This window comes from Lissotriton vulgaris, chromosome 10 (assembly GCF_964263255.1).
Source record: "Lissotriton vulgaris chromosome 10, aLisVul1.2, whole genome shotgun sequence".
Lineage (NCBI taxonomy): Eukaryota > Metazoa > Chordata > Amphibia > Caudata > Salamandridae > Lissotriton > Lissotriton vulgaris.
Genome location: NC_141698.1, coordinates 452,975,884 through 452,991,617, shown reverse-complemented (window position 1 = coordinate 452,991,617; position 15,734 = coordinate 452,975,884). Strand labels below are relative to the sequence as shown.

The 15,734-nt window shown below is 40.4% G+C and overlaps 1 protein-coding gene across 2 annotated transcripts in view; it reads left to right on the top strand.

Annotated features, from left to right (window-relative positions):
• Nucleotides 1-15,734, top strand: part of RHBDL1 (rhomboid like 1) — a 504,525-nt gene that overhangs the window by 258,419 nt on the left and 230,372 nt on the right. For both annotated transcript variants that reach the window (XM_086939636.1, XM_086939635.1), the window contains exon 4: nt 11,233-11,381. In XM_086939636.1, the coding sequence (XP_086795762.1) occupies nt 11,233-11,381 (149 nt within the window). The remainder of the gene's footprint in view (nt 1-11,232; nt 11,382-15,734) is intronic.

Here is a 15,734-nt window from a genome sequence, read left to right as displayed (position 1 = left end):
TTTCGGGCTTAATGATAAAATGGAGATGGTTTGTTTTCTTTAAACAGTCATGAAACAAGGCCAGTTCTGATACCCTGTGATTTCAGACCCGCGATGTATTGAACAGTAAAACATACACATAAGGTTTTAGAAATAAACACACAACAACACAACACTGTGCCCACACTAAAGCAATCCATATAGAATAACCACATGCAGAGCTCAAGTTTGTAAATAGGCAGGCATATAATAAAAGGTTTTTTGTGTAGACATGGTTGAGTATGAGATAGATTTATAATAACACTTTAGTAATTTTTGTAATTTGAGTTAACTGTTTCAATAATGTATGAATACTTTTCCTAATCTTTCTTTTTCCTTTCTGCTTGTGACGCATATCTTGAAAGCCCATAGATTTAATAGAACCGATTAACCTCAGAGTAAACCCAAACCAAGGAGAACATATGGCTTAGACATTCAAAGATGGCCACTACGAAATGATCGCAAGTCCTTCACTTATTTCTATGATAGCATCGACCACTAGTATAGATGTAGGACTAAAAGCCCGATGGAGGCATGAAGCTTTCGAGCACAGAATCCTGTAAGACGGAGCTTTAAGCAAACAACTCGGTAAGACGCGAGAGCGTTACATTTAAAGGATGAGATGTTTTCAGGCATTCTACTTATGCTGAAAATTACAACCTTGTAATATGCGGTTGTATTCTTACAGGCCACGACCCCCAACAAACTCTGCGGAACCGAAGCTTCTTTGCCTAGGACCGCAGGTAAAAACTACCCCAAACTTTTGGAAAAGGCATGCTAGCAATTTCTAAACTGCTAGCGTGCGCGATTGTAGTTAGCGTTTCTGTCTTTTAGTAAAGTCGAACTAAAATAGCGTCTTCAACTTTTTAACAGGTTGTTGCAGGCTGGCTAAATAAAAGAATATAAAGGCGCAAATAAGACTCCTCAAAGAGGTAAATTATGGTGCACTACATAGATATGTACATTAGGCATTTCCGAATGAACCTAGATTTCAATTGGTTCTTTTTTCATCAGAAAGTATTTGTTTGTCTGGAGCACGGAAGCGAGACCGACGCAGCACGCATAGGCTCGCAGGTAACCACAAAGGTGGAGAATCGATTACGTATAATAATGTTTAATTTGCGGTATAGTAAGTTACCCCATATTTATTCTTTGTTTTTCTGTAGATAAGCCGTTCATCAACAAGAACAACCTTATAATAACGGTAGGCAGGCTAAGCAAAAAGCTTAGTGCTCAACTGAGAATACGTTTTAAACAAACTTACGTATATACAATTTACCCTTTGTTGTAAAAGCGATAACAATTTCCATTATAACATTGAGAGAGATAGCATCTCAATATACGAGAGCTTAAATCATTTAAATGATAATATTGATAAAAATAACTGTGAAACCTCTAAACATTGAGAGTAACGAGTTTTCTTGCTCTCTTTTTTTTCTTCCCTTCTTTTCTTTCTATTAATCTTCTTTTTCTTCATGTATACCTTCGACAGACCCCTGACGAAGGGGCCGTAAGGTCCCGAAATGCATTGGGTTGATGTATTTTACATTGTATATTTTGGTTGACTAATTGAATGTGATGAACTTGCTTTGAGTTAAGCTGAAAAATGTCAGTATTGTTCGAATATGATTGATATACAGATGCAATGTAACATATAAATAATAGATTAAACAAGAATTGAAATGTTGAAAGCTAATTAAGAGTTTACTCATTTAAGAGTGCACCCAAGAGCCCTGGCAGCCATTCAGGTGCCAGGCTAAATACATGTTTCATTAGGTGTTAGCAGGCACCAATCGAAGGTAGCACTCGTATCGGACTAATTTTGCTAAAAATTGTAATACAGAGTGCAGTACCCACACACATTCATTGCTTCTAAATAAAGGGCATTAGCTTAGTCCAGCTGGGAGAGGACCAATGCCTGGGCCATACGTCTTCTGGCGGAGAAGACACACCATCCTAAGAATGCTGTAGCAACTAGCTGCAACCTTATGTGCCTGTTCCTTAAAGTCAAGATTGCGGTCAAGCCAGATGCCCAGGCTCTTGATTTGGTCCTTAGGAAGGGTAGCGGGCCGAGACAGATTGGCCAGAATGATCCCATATTTAAAGTAGGGGGTTTGCCAAGGAGCATCAGCTCTGTCTTGGCCCCATTAAGTTTAAGGTAAGAGCGTTCCATCCAAATTGCCACATATTCCAAACATGACGCTAAATCAGGCACTGTGTTGTCACTGTGGTTAAGAGAGACAGCCAACTGTGTGTCATCGGCGTTAGTAACAATCTGGACTCCAAAAGGCTTCACTATCTCTGCTAGGGGGCTCATGTAGACATTAAATAAAGTGGACTTCAGGAAAGCTCCCTGTGGGACCCTGAATCTGAGGGGCATATGTTCAGAAATAGTGTCGTCTTCACACCACTACGGCGGTCTCAGCACCTTGTTGTGGTCTAAATCCAGTCAGGGAAGGGTGTGTGGCGCTCCAGAAATACCGAGAGAAGCTCTCTGCTGGTTACACGTGAATACGTCAGTGGTAATTGCTTTGAAGGTGAAACAGCAAATCCTGAACAGAATCCAAAAATGAAGGGGTAACCACTGTAACTCAGATAGACGGATGGCAATATGTTCTAAGTGTGGATGATTGGTTAGCATTTGAGCAGAAGAGCAAAGGCTTTCTAAGCAAAACAACTTGAATTTACAAGAGTTGGTGAAAGTGGAAATATGCTTTGAAATTGATAGCAGAATCCAACACAACCACCAGAAAATTCACAGAAGATTGGGAGGCAGGCGTGGTGCCCAGAACCAAACGTCAGGCTAACTGAAGCTATGCCAACATAGGGGAGTGTGTGAAAAAAATCTAAGAAGTTAGATTTAGTTAGACTAACTTTGATAAATGTACTAACATTTAGTCCTCAGAGGCACAAACGTAATCATCAGCTTACTTTGATACCCAAACATTTAGTAAGATATAGTTGGTTGTCATTTCCATACTGCAGGATCATAATACTCCACCTGGAGGCCAGGTCTTTTTTTTCACTTCATTTCCATCTGTGCAGTCCCTGCATTGAACAATTGCCTCACCTCTGCCCAGCTCCTACTTCTCCTATTTTTGATTAATTGTTTTACACTGCTTACTTACTCTTATTATCTGTTCTCACGTCTTTGGTGTTATTTTAAATGCTACAAAGTACTCTTTTTAATCTCTGGCTTTTTTCCATTCATTCCGTCAACCTCCAGCTACACCATCTCACACTCAATGTACTCCTTAACTAGCCTCTATTCAGCTTCTCCGGGTTCTCTAAGCTGGAATCTTTCCTTTTATTTTATTTATTTATTTATTTATTTATTTATTTTTAAAGAGTTTTATATAGCGCTGCTAGACCCGGAGGTATCGGAGCGCTTTACATGAGGAATTTAGCATTTAGCATATTACAAAAGTTACAAAATGTACATGAAAGATCGTTGCGAGGAAGAGGAAAAACAAGGTTATACAAATACATCTAATGATTAGATCATTACAAAAACAGAAGATATTGAAGAACAATGGGAGTGAGGGAAAAATAGGGGTAAGGGAAAAGAGAGAGAAGGGAAACGTGGGAATGAGTGGGAGCAGGGAGAAAGGAACTGACAAAGGACCGAACAAGACGGCAGGTCAGGATCAGAGGAGAGGGTGAGAAGGAAGATGGGGACAAGAAAAGGGGTTCTGAGAGAGAGAGAGGAGGTCATCGGAGGAAGATATAAAGAGACAGCAGCGAAAGGACGAGGAGCGCCATGTACCAATGCCCGGCTGGGTAGGTGACGGCCGCGGGCACCAGACTCCTCTACAGCCGAACCAAGCTGCTCCACCGGATATCGGCCATGTCGTCTCAAAGTCTTTACATAAGTTTCCGCAAAATTATAGAATTACAACAGTCACAAGTTACATGAGGAATTTAGCATTTAGCATATTACAAACGTTACAAAATTTACATGAAAGATCGTTGCGAGGAAGAGGAAAAACAAGGTTATACAGATACATTGAATGATTAGATCATTTAAAAAACAAAAGATATTAAGGTGCAATGGGAGCGAGGGAAAATAGGGGTCAGGGAAAAGGGGGAGAAGAGAAGGGAAATGTGGGAATGTGGGAATGAGTGGGAACAGGGAGAAAGGAACGGACAAAGGACGGAACAAGATGGCAGGTCGGGATCAGAGGAGAGGGCGAGAAGGAAGATGGGGACAAGAAAAGGGATTCTCAGAGAGGGAGAGGAGGTCCTTGGAGGAAGATATAAAGAGACAGCAGAGAAAGGACGAGGAGTGCCATGCACCAATGTCCGGCTGGGTAGGTGACGGCCGCGGGCGCCAGACTCCTCTATAGCCGAACCAAGTGGCTCCACCGGGCAATGGTCATGTCGTCTCAACAACTTTACATAAGGTTCCAAAAAAAAAAACAGATGAACATGAAAATCAAGATCAGAAAGAACGGGGAAGCTGGTAAACCACAGGAGGAGACAGCAAACATGTCGGTAGTTTGGCCGGCAGAGCATTCATGACGTTCTCCACTAAAGCTTCACATCGCTTCCCATTTTGTGGGAGCACAGCACATGCAAGACTGTACAACAGCATCCACAAGCAGGTGCTCTTTCGTTGTCTCCCTCTCACGCTCTCTCTCTCCATCTGTCTCTGTTTCTCTGTTTCTCTCTGTCACTGTAGCTCTCTCTGTCTCTCTCTCTCTCTCCCTTGCTCTCTCTGTCTCTTCATCTCCATTTGTCTCTCTCAGCTTCTCTTTCTCTCTCTCATCTTCTCTTTCTCTCTCTCGGCTTCTCTTTCTCTCTCTCTCTCTCTCTCTGTCCCTCTACCTGTGACTCATTCTCTGTAAAGTTATGATAAATAGTACAGTGGCAATTAAATCTATTTTTTCTTTATGTACTCGTTAGCGCTTTTCATAAACAGATTATTATGCATGCCTACACGTACATGCTGTAGAAATGACAACACTTTACATTCAATTTCATCATGTCAGACATTTACCACTGTTGAGTTCTAAATTCCATAACTTTCTGAAGTTGACTCCATTCTTGTTAAGGTTACTGGATGCCTTCAGGCCACTAAAGATTACTAATTCCAACCTTGTGCTCCTTTCACTGACTGATATTTGAGCCTCTTTACTTCAGTTAAAGTAATGCGAGACTAAATCTCGCTGAATGCATCAAGCAACCGTTCATTCCTAGACCAGTTCTTAGGTTTTCTGCAAATAAAGGTCCTTGGCTTTCTTTACTTTTGCAGTTCTTGCTACGAGGGTAAACCTCGGCCCCTACTACTGCTTGTAGGGTCCCTCCCATAAATATTAGGCTCCTAATGAATGCAGCATTCAGTGATTGTGTCAATGCTTTTTATGGATCCACATGAAATCCACACTAGAAGGAAATGATAGGAAGAGCAAGAATCTTTTCTTGGTGTCAGCACAGTCATCTAACATTGGCCAACCTTAGTCCTAGAGAGCTGTTTGTTTTAGTGCTGCAGATGTGAAATTTTGTTTTTTTTTGCAATTCTTCGAGCACTTGGTGCCTTCTGTCACTGCACCCTCTATCACTATTCACTGCACTAAGCACTGCAGTGTATACGGTAGTTTTAGTGTGCAGGCATCTGTGCTACCGTTTACCATTCTTATCTGCCTCCTTCACAAGGGTGTTGGAGGTAATTTTAAACATTCATCCTCAAAGTCCTAACACTCCAAAACTTCCTTCATTTGCAATTGTGAAAGACACAATATACAATGAATTGTTCAACACTCTTGTGATGCTCTTTTTACAAAACAACTTTACAATATTTGGCAAAACCATGGGCATCTTTCAAAAAACATAATGGAGAACCACTGTATTTCAAAGAAAGATTTAACTGGTACTGATTGAGCAAACTGTTAAAATCCTGCTTTTTGCGTTCAATTGCTGTTTAATTGCATACTATCGTAAGTTATGATGAGAATATGTGTTGCCCTTGGCACAACCTTGTTGTGTTTGTGGCAATCTGGGGGCTTTTCAAAATGGTACCTATATTTCCTTATTTTCAAGCAGGGAGAGTGAAAGAAGGAAACCCTAGTTGCATTCTCCAAAACACTGTCTCATACACAAAAGAGCAACTCGGTTTAATAAATCAAGGAAAGGAAAGTGAACCGTTCAAAAAAACAAAAAATTCTAAGATTTTGGAATGAACATCTCCCATACTAAATAGTGTTGTGTTTCATCATTGGCGCCTATCTACACTCTGGTAGAGTGATACCACCAGAGTGGACTCAACCGAATAGAGGGTGCTTATATAAAGTATATCTCTGTATAAAGCAGGGATTCAGTTGAAAAAAGATATTAAAAATTCTTGTGGTCCACCCCAAAAATTTCCTTTTTTACTTAAGGGTACTGTGGACACAAGTAAAAAGTAGATACAGGGTACTAATTAAGCATTAGTTTCTAAATTCCCCCTGATTGTGCCAACATGTTTCTGCCCTCGCTAAGAGCCTGTCCAGGGCTAGGGCCTTCATCAGGGCTATGTATGTGTCCCTGCCTGTCTACCCATGCATTCCATGCACTATGATGAGGCATAAGGCTCTCACATGAATGAATGTCTTTTGGATTACAAGTACCTTATTTTTGAGTGATTCCGCAATCATGTGTGTCTGGCGGAGAGACCCTTCCTGTAGTCAAAATTACATCAAGGAAGTGGGTCTTCTGTGGAACCTGTCAATGCCGCTCTGACCGTCGCCAAACTGGATCCCTGCTTTATCCAGAGAGATACTTTATATAAGAACTCCCTATTTGGTTGAGTCCGCCCTAGTGGTATCTCTCTACCAGGGTTTGGATAGGTGCCAGTGATGAAGCATGACACTATTTAGTGTGTGAGAAGTCTATTCCAAAATCGTTTTATTCTTTTGGTTTTTCAAATGGTTCCTTTTCTTTTTCTTGATTTATTTAAACTAGTTGTCCTTTTGTGTATGACCTACATTTCCTTAGCCAGCCAGAAGCATATGTAAGAAGTCAAGATGCATCTAATATGTTTTGTCTAATATGTTTGCTGGATGTTGGTGGTCTTGGCGGAGTAACGCACACAGTATAAGATATTTAGTCTGCTGAGCTGAGATGGCTATCATAAAGTTACATTAAGAACTAAATTAAGCATTTCAGTACCATGCCAGCACTTTTGCATGAGGCAGGGCTTCATGTTTTTAGGTCTCGCCTGAGACAGCGCATGTGCTGTCACTTGTGAGACCTTTGTTAAATAAAGGGGGCGTGGAGCCTGCCTGTTGCTAACCATTCATTGGCTTCATTGTCACTCATATTTGCTGCTTGGTCAGCCTGTGCCAGTTTCACTTTCTCTTCATTTGGTTCTCCCTTACGTGCAGCGTGGACCAAGTACCGATTGCTTGGTATTTTTGATAAGTGTCCTTCCGCTGCTCACGCTGGGACTGAGGTACTTTTTATTTATTCTTCACCCTACCACGTCATTGCTTGGCCATTGTTTCTTGCACTCTTCCCCGACCGACCCCCATCGTTGCTACTTCAGCCCCCACTTCCTTCCCTGTGTCGGTGCTTGCCTGTTGTTTTTATGCTTGACCCATGCCCCTTCCTGCATCTTTGCTTGCCCCTTCCTTGCTTGTTTGCCTTCCCTTCTCCGCTCGTGTTCCCATTCTTAAACATCCACTCTTGTTGTACAAATGTACTTTTCAAGGAAACCTCTTAAATGTGATAACAAAGTGTCTGTAAACACAGTCATGGTGCTGCACAACGTGGCTAAAAAAGCAAACATTGAAAAGCCAATAGATCTCACATAGGTGAGACCTATTGGATTTGCTAGAGCTTCAATGCAGCTAAAAACCATCACAGTTTACGTATGCAGTGTAATACAATTTGGATACTTTAGGACATTTCAAAATCGCTGTCTTAATTTGATATATTCATTGAACCAATTACAATATTTGTATTTAAAAATGCAGTCTGAAATTCCCAATGCTATTTGCTTTGTGCCCATGTCCGAGGCAAGTCAAGATCGCCTGCATTCTCCGGAGGCTCTGAAGGAAACATCAAGGAAGCCATTTAATTAGCACATTCATTTCCTGCTTTCACTATGCATGGAGCAGGACAGTTGCGGTGGCCAAGTAGTGTCCTTGTGCAAAAGGGTGCAGCAGTTGACATTCATTGCGACTTACTGCAAAAACATGAAATTATCTTAATGCTGCACCACGGGCTTGATACATTGGCTCCGGCAGAGCTTCGAAGCAACTGTGCATTTCTGTTGTGTAGATTGAGGTAGAGCTTGGCATCAACCAGGAAGTTTAAGGAGTTGGCTTTCTGATTAGAGTGAAGGTGACCTCAGTTGTTGTCAGTGCCTGAGGATATCCAAGAGGGAAAAGAATTCTCCAGGACCAGTCCCAGAAGAGGAAATGTGGAAATTGTTACAGGTTGTCAGGAGTTTAACAAGTTGACCTGATTTCCTAAAATGACAATGTATTTAGGGGATCACTGACAGAATATCGAGGAGCAAAATATCGACCTAGCAAAATATCAACCTAGCAAAATATCGATGACAAAATATAGAATGCCAGAATATCGAATTCCTATCTCCAAACAGGTAAGTACAAAAATATTGAATCCAAAATATAGTTTGTAAAAATGTCGATTTTTTTTAAATGTCTAAAAAGTAATTTCGAATAATAAAATAGTTAATATAATTAAGTAAAACATACTTAAATAACCTTAAAATTTATAAATATTTAATTTAATTGAAAATAAAATAAACATGCATTGTTATTTTTTATTACATATATATAATAACTTAATAATATTAAAAAATATTAAATCATTTTAGCGTAGGATAGCGGGGGGGTAAAAATTACTATTCCCACTCCAGTGAGTGCAACAGTAGGGAAAGCGTTGTCTAGCGGGAGGGTAAAAATTACTATTCCCACTCCAGTGAGTGCAACAGTAGAGAAAATGTTGGATAGCGGGAGGGTAAACATTACGATTCCCACTCCAGTGAGTGCAACAGTAGGAAAAGTGTTGGATAGCATAGAGGTTAAAATTACTATTCCTACTCCAGTGAGTGCAACAGTAGGGAAAGCGTTGGATAGCGGGAGGGTAAAAGTAAAAATTACTATTCCCAATCCAGTGAGTGCAACAGTAGGGAAAGTGTCCGATAGCGCATGGGTAAAAATTACCATTCCCACTCCAGTGAGTGCAACAGTAGGGAAAGCGGTGGATAGCGTAGGAGTTAAAATTACTATTCCCACTCTAGAGAGTGCAACAGTAAGGAAAGCGTTGAATAGCGGGAGGGTAAAAGTAAAAATTACTATTCCCACTCCAGTGAGTGCAACAGTAGGGAAAGTGTTGGATAGCGTAGGGGTAAAAATTACCATTCCCACTCCAGAGAGTGCAACAGTAAGGAAAGCGTTGGATAGCGGGAGGGTAAAAAGTACTATTCCCACTCTAGAGAGTGCACAGTAAGAAAAGCGTTGGATAGCGGGAGGGTAAAAGTAAAAATTGCTATTCCCACTCCAGTGAGTGCAACAGTAGGGAAAGTGTTGGATAGCGCAGGGGTAAAAATTACCATTCCCACTCCAGTGAGTGCAACAGTAGGGAAAGTGTTGGATATCATAGGGGTAAAAATTACTATTCCCACATCAGAGAGTGCAACAGTAGGGAAAGTGTTGGAGAGCGTAGGGGTAAAAATTACTATTCCCACTCCAGTGAGTGCAACAGTAGGGAAAGTAATGATTTAATATTTAAATAAAAATAAATGATCAAAACCAATAAAACATTAATTAAAATTAATTACCAAACACAAAATATGTAATTAATTAATTATAAATGTCAATAAATAGTATTTATTAAAAAATGTATTAGCTAATAATTGTTTGACAAATTAATTCCCAATACAAAAAAAATAATAGGTAATACAAAAATCTCCATTAATAAATAATTAACAGTAAATTAATTATCAATACACACAAATAGTTGCAATAATTAATCAATTACAATTAAATTTCCCACCCTATTCCCCTATAAACCCACAACCTGCTACGAATAATTAATTAATATAATTATCAATTAATCAATTAATAAAAAATAATGACCAATTAACAAAAAATAATTACCAATTAATAATTAATTAACAATAGATTAATTATCAATACCAATGAATACAAATAAATAATTACTTAATAACAATTAAATTACTTCCCACCCTATTCCCCTATAAACCCACAACACACTACAGAACTAAAACGCAAAATTAAATTAAAAATAATAAATAATTCCTAAAAATTAATATTTAATTTACTAAAATTAAATTACTTCCCACCCTATTCCCCTATACACCCACAACCCACTACGGAATTAAATTACACAAAAATGTAATAACATAAAATTAATTACTTAAAAAAAATTCAAACATACATTACAAAAATAATACATACTTTTAACACATATACTAACACTTAAAACACTATAAAAATCGATATTTTTAACAACTATATTATTACTGTCGATATTATTAACTTCGATATTATGGAAATCGATATTTTTTACCTTAATTTCGATATTCTGCACCACTATATTTTGGCAATTAGATATTCTGTCCATTCTATATAAAAAGCTCGATATTCTGTCAATTCGATATTTTATTTTCGATATTGTGACTGTTCACCGTATTTAGGCACGTGTGAGGGCCAGTAGTACCCACCCACTTGGAAATATAGGGTTTGTGTTAGGTGGTCTCCACTTTTACACTGATGGTTGAAATGTAACCGTTCAAAACCTGACTCCCCCAAAGCTCTTTCAGTCCACAATGTGTGTGGAGAAAGGCATACCCTGACCTTTTGGAGTAAAAGAAATAAGTGTGAAAATATAAGCACAATTATTTAATTTCAATCAAAACAAATGTGTAAAAAATCACGAGTTACCACAGAAATGTATTGACGCTCATACCTAAGGATCACTTTGCCCATATTTAGGGGGTTTAGATTTTTTGTTTTTGCTGCTTGCATCCTCTAACTTCCGAAACTTTCTCTGTCCCAGATGCATTCCCCACAAAGCTTTTTCACTCCACATTCTTTCACTCACAGAGCCCCCGCCTGCCCACCAACGGAGAGAATCACCTTACTGTAGTGGTCCCTTGTTGCAACATTGTATCATGTTCTTTGCTATTGTTCCTTTTTTTTGAGGTCTCCATGTTCATGTGAATCTTGCTTCTTTCTGCAGATCATTGTTTTCTTGTGCTATGGAGCCAGGATGAACAAGTGGGTCCTACAGACGTACCACCCAGACTACATGACAAGCCCCCTGGTCTACCATCCCGGGCACCGGGCACGAGCATGGAGATTTCTCACCTATATGTTCATGCATGTAGGGTAAGTCCCTTGATGGAGGTAGATGTGGGGGGCTGCCTAAAAGTAATCCCATGATTGCTGAAACTGGTATCGGGACATGGAAAGGCAAAATAGCTAGGAAATGATTTAGCATGTTCTCAAATAAAGGCTATGGAAAAGTAAGCTATTAGTTTGTTGACATCCATTGAGGCATCCTCCTATTTCTATGATGCCCATTGCTAAATATGTTTTTTTAACCCCTTCGCTGCGGCGGCTATTCCGCCGCAGCGCTAAGGGGGAGGTGGGGCAATGCGGCGCTCCTGTGCTTGTGACGGAACTGCTCCGTCACGGCCTGCGGGTGAGCTGTGCTTGTGACGGAACGGTTCCGTCACGGCCCCGCCCGCTCTTTAGAACGTCAGCGCAGGCGCGGCGAGCGGGCCGTGGCGGAACCGTTCCGTCACCAGCACAGCCCACCCGAGGCTCGTGACGGAACGGTTCCGTCACAAGCATGGGAGGGGTTAAAGAATTGGGAGCGTTTTAGTAAGCTCAGAAATACTCATTAGATTTGAGTTCAGTGGCACTTCTGCTATTCACGGGGAACCGATTGTATTCCAAACTTACTTTACAGGGCTTAGGTCAGCCTCTTTCAGCAATTGGATTCTTTTCCCTTTGAACTGTTAGCCATTGGCTTGTAACAGTGTCAAAAACTTCTTGGCTTAGCCCACAGGAGAATTTTAGCGTCACCGTTTTTCTATTGGCTACTTGGAGTGTCCTTCTGATTCCTACAGAAAGCACCAGGGACTGTTATACAATCTGCAAGTGACTGTATAACACTGGGCACCAACAAAAGTATCTGAAAACTGCATGGTAGAGAAAAGAAGGTAACCCTTTTTTCTTTAATATTTTTCAACCATTTTCAGGTGTTTTGCCTGTACTTGCTGCCCAGTGTGCAAACAATCATTGGTAAAGCTATCAGCATGCAGTAAAAATATCAATGATTTGACTTTGCCAATGCTTGTGTTTCTTGATGTTCCGAAACAGGAGTAAAACAGTAACCTTCGGTGATTTAAAACATTTTTAATTTGCCTTCATGTTAAAATATGGTTAGCTTGAGCCTGAAACTGGGGACCACAGTGGGTGAGCTGGAAGGCAAAACTGGCCAAGGAAAAGAGCATTAAAGAATGCCTAGAACTCCTTGAGGGTACAGAGTAGGAGACATACAGAGAATGAATTAGGCACAGATAGGACATATATGACTATTGTGAATACGCTTTAGATAATTCTGCTTTCTGTCCCTCAATCTGTATCATCCTACTTTGTCCTTAAGGAATTGGGGGAGGGCATGTCTCTGACCTTGTGGCATTGGCTCCATTATTACACTGGATAAAGATGTGGACTAACCCCGAAGTATAACTGAAACCAAAGATTGCCTGATCTTGTAGAGAGCAAATAGTATTCCTTTGCTCGGCTATATTAGGATTCTACCAGAGAAACGGGGGCGCCCTGATCTGTTTGAATCCCCAAATGGGATAATTAAAAAACATTCTGATTTGGGCCAAAAAGCGAATATTTGTCAATCATAAATGCAGATAGAGAAGCCAGGGAGCTTCTTAAACCTATTGTATTTAACAGTTTTTGCAATTCCCTACCATTCATAGCCAAACGCTTCTTCTACAGCATGATTGCTGTATTCAAGTGAAACAATTTCAGGAATGTGGTGCCATGGTCAGCACCTTGCCAGCACTCTAACTGTTGATCTGCACACCCAGCACTGCTTCAGAAAATGGGAAAGCCAGAAGTACCATTCTTGTTCAAATTAACCCACTCTACCAGCTCCTCACATCATCATCCAGCCACATGCTGTGATGAGTTGTGCAACACCTGCAGTTGAAATCACCAATTGTCTAAACATTGGTCTTCGAGGTACTGGCACCTCAAAAGCTAAGTAAAGTGCCTCAACAATTGTTGGACATTTCACCCCACATGTTCTCCTCATCCTGCCTTCACTATCACCTTGAAACACTCCAGTTGTCCTTCTGCAACCTCTGTTACATGCTCATTTAGTCCATCTCCATGCCCAGGAAAACTAAGACAGAAGAAGAACCCATTGTCTTCTCAGGGTCAAAACTCACCCTCAGCTCAACCGCCAACTGTAAAAAGCATGCCAGAAAATCAGCATTTTGACTACCCTCTCAAGAGGATTTTGCAAACAAGAAATCGTCCAGATAGTGTACAATGGTGTCAGCATCATTTCTGAAGCAAACACCACATTCATTAAAAAAAACTAAACCGTGACAAATCATTTCACCATACAGTCCTCTTAACAAATAAATTAATTAGTGCAACCTGCCTCAGTCCATGACTGATTGTGTATCAGCCTGAACTCACCTTCAGCTTTCTTCAGGTTAATGTTCAAGGAGATACCACCAACACATCCCTAAGGTTCAAACCGGCCTGCCATCCTACTTTCCTGAACTTCTTTGATCAACGTTGTCCAAATCAACACCCTTTGACTTTTTAGCTAATGATTTGAGGGACCTAGTACTCTTCCTAAGAAGTAGTTAAAGTTGGATTATGAAACAATTTTGATGGAGAGATGTGTTTGTGATGGTACCCATTAAAACCATTTAACCAGTTATCTGATAAAAGTTTTACTCCTGCCCACAGAATGCCCAAGACCTTTTTCAAGGCATGGCAAAACTGAAGTTTTAGTTAAGAACAAGCGTGAGGTGAGTGGAAAATTAGAACGGAAATTTAGCTACGATGGGCTTATCATTCTGAGATTTCATTTGGTGTTTAATCCTTTACGCTCCAATGTCCTTGGACATACTGAGGGCCCTAGTGGCACTGGCTCACACTGGCCATTCACAAAGCTAAGCCCTAAAAAGGCGTGAAGTCCCTTTGTGCATTGTTTAAGGCTGCTGAAAATCTTCTTTCTTTGATAAATTGTGAGTACTTAATATCCATCACAGTTCTCTATTGTGGCAATCCTGTTTGGTTCTTTTATTCTATTTTCACAGGGAAATGATAATTTAGAAACCATCCAATAGAGCGATCCTTTTTCATAACCTTCATAAATATTTCGAAAAATGTGTTGCTATTTAATTTAATCAAGACCTATTAATAAGACCCGTATGCATTTCAGACCGTTGGTCCTTCATCGGTGGGTGGCACCTGACAGGTTTAGTAAACTGACTGTATAAATATGTAGTCAAAGAACCATTGCCTTCTTAAATTAAGTAACTTTGAGGATGTCACATACCAATTGATGGTGTATTACAAATAATTGGTGGCCCCGTGGGTGATTTTATTTCCTGATGTGGAAAGGCTGGGTCACAGAGGACCTTATATGTATTTGCTTTCATGCAGAACCACGCTTATCAAAAAAAGGTATTTTTACTCGCAGAGCGGTAGAAAATATTAATCCATTTGTTGACCCAATTTATCTGGCAAATCATGGTTGTGCAATATGTGGCTTCCATGAGACCTCTCAACTAATAAAAAAGTAGGAAAACTTGTTGAATGTGTGTTAAGCAACCAATGATGAAATTATCATGGCAAGATTGGTACAAGTGGAAAACATTAGTGAATCCTAAGCTGTGTTTGATGGAAAGGAATTCTATTAACTACTGTTTGCCAACCACCGGCGAAAGCAGTGACACTAGCTCTAGCAACTCCAGTAATGCGGCCAGTGTGTCATGGGCCACAGTGCAAAAAATAAATAGGGTCCCTATGGCTGCTTTTTGAATTATAAAATATGTAATAATCAGGATTCAGTGGGTTCCTCAGGTCTCTGGGCCCTGCTGCCACTGCACTTACTGTACCAATGAAAGCTACGCCCCTGAATAAGACTCCATTGCTTCGCATACACTACTTTAATAGGGGTCTTGGTTACGCCAAAGCTTTCAGCAGGATCAGGCTGGCCTATAGGGCAATCTGGCAGTGGTGCTTAATTTGAGCTGGTGGCTGCAGGTGGGACCCACTGGTGCCTTTTTTAAAGGACCAGCCCTCATTTTTTTTGCATCAGGCTTTCACCCTGAGCAAGAGAGAGAAAACTCACAACAGGTAAAGAAAGAGGAAGATGGAAAAACTGTTGTAAAGGTAGAAAGCTGAGTTGAAAAAGAACCGGAAAGAATAGGGAGTGCTTGGTTGTGAACCAAGGAGGCATGAGGTTGAATCACGTCTATGATAAATAATAATTGTATAACTCCAGTTTGTAATCACCCCTAAGGGTTTACAGGCACTGGGGGCCATCTGGGAGATTAAGTGACCTTTTGCCCATAGCCACATGGTGATGTGCTGAGCTGCCGCCAGCGATGGAACCGCAAGCCCCGCTCTCTGGAGTCAGCCACTCTGCCCACTGCACCACACCTTTCCCCCTATGCACCCTTCTTA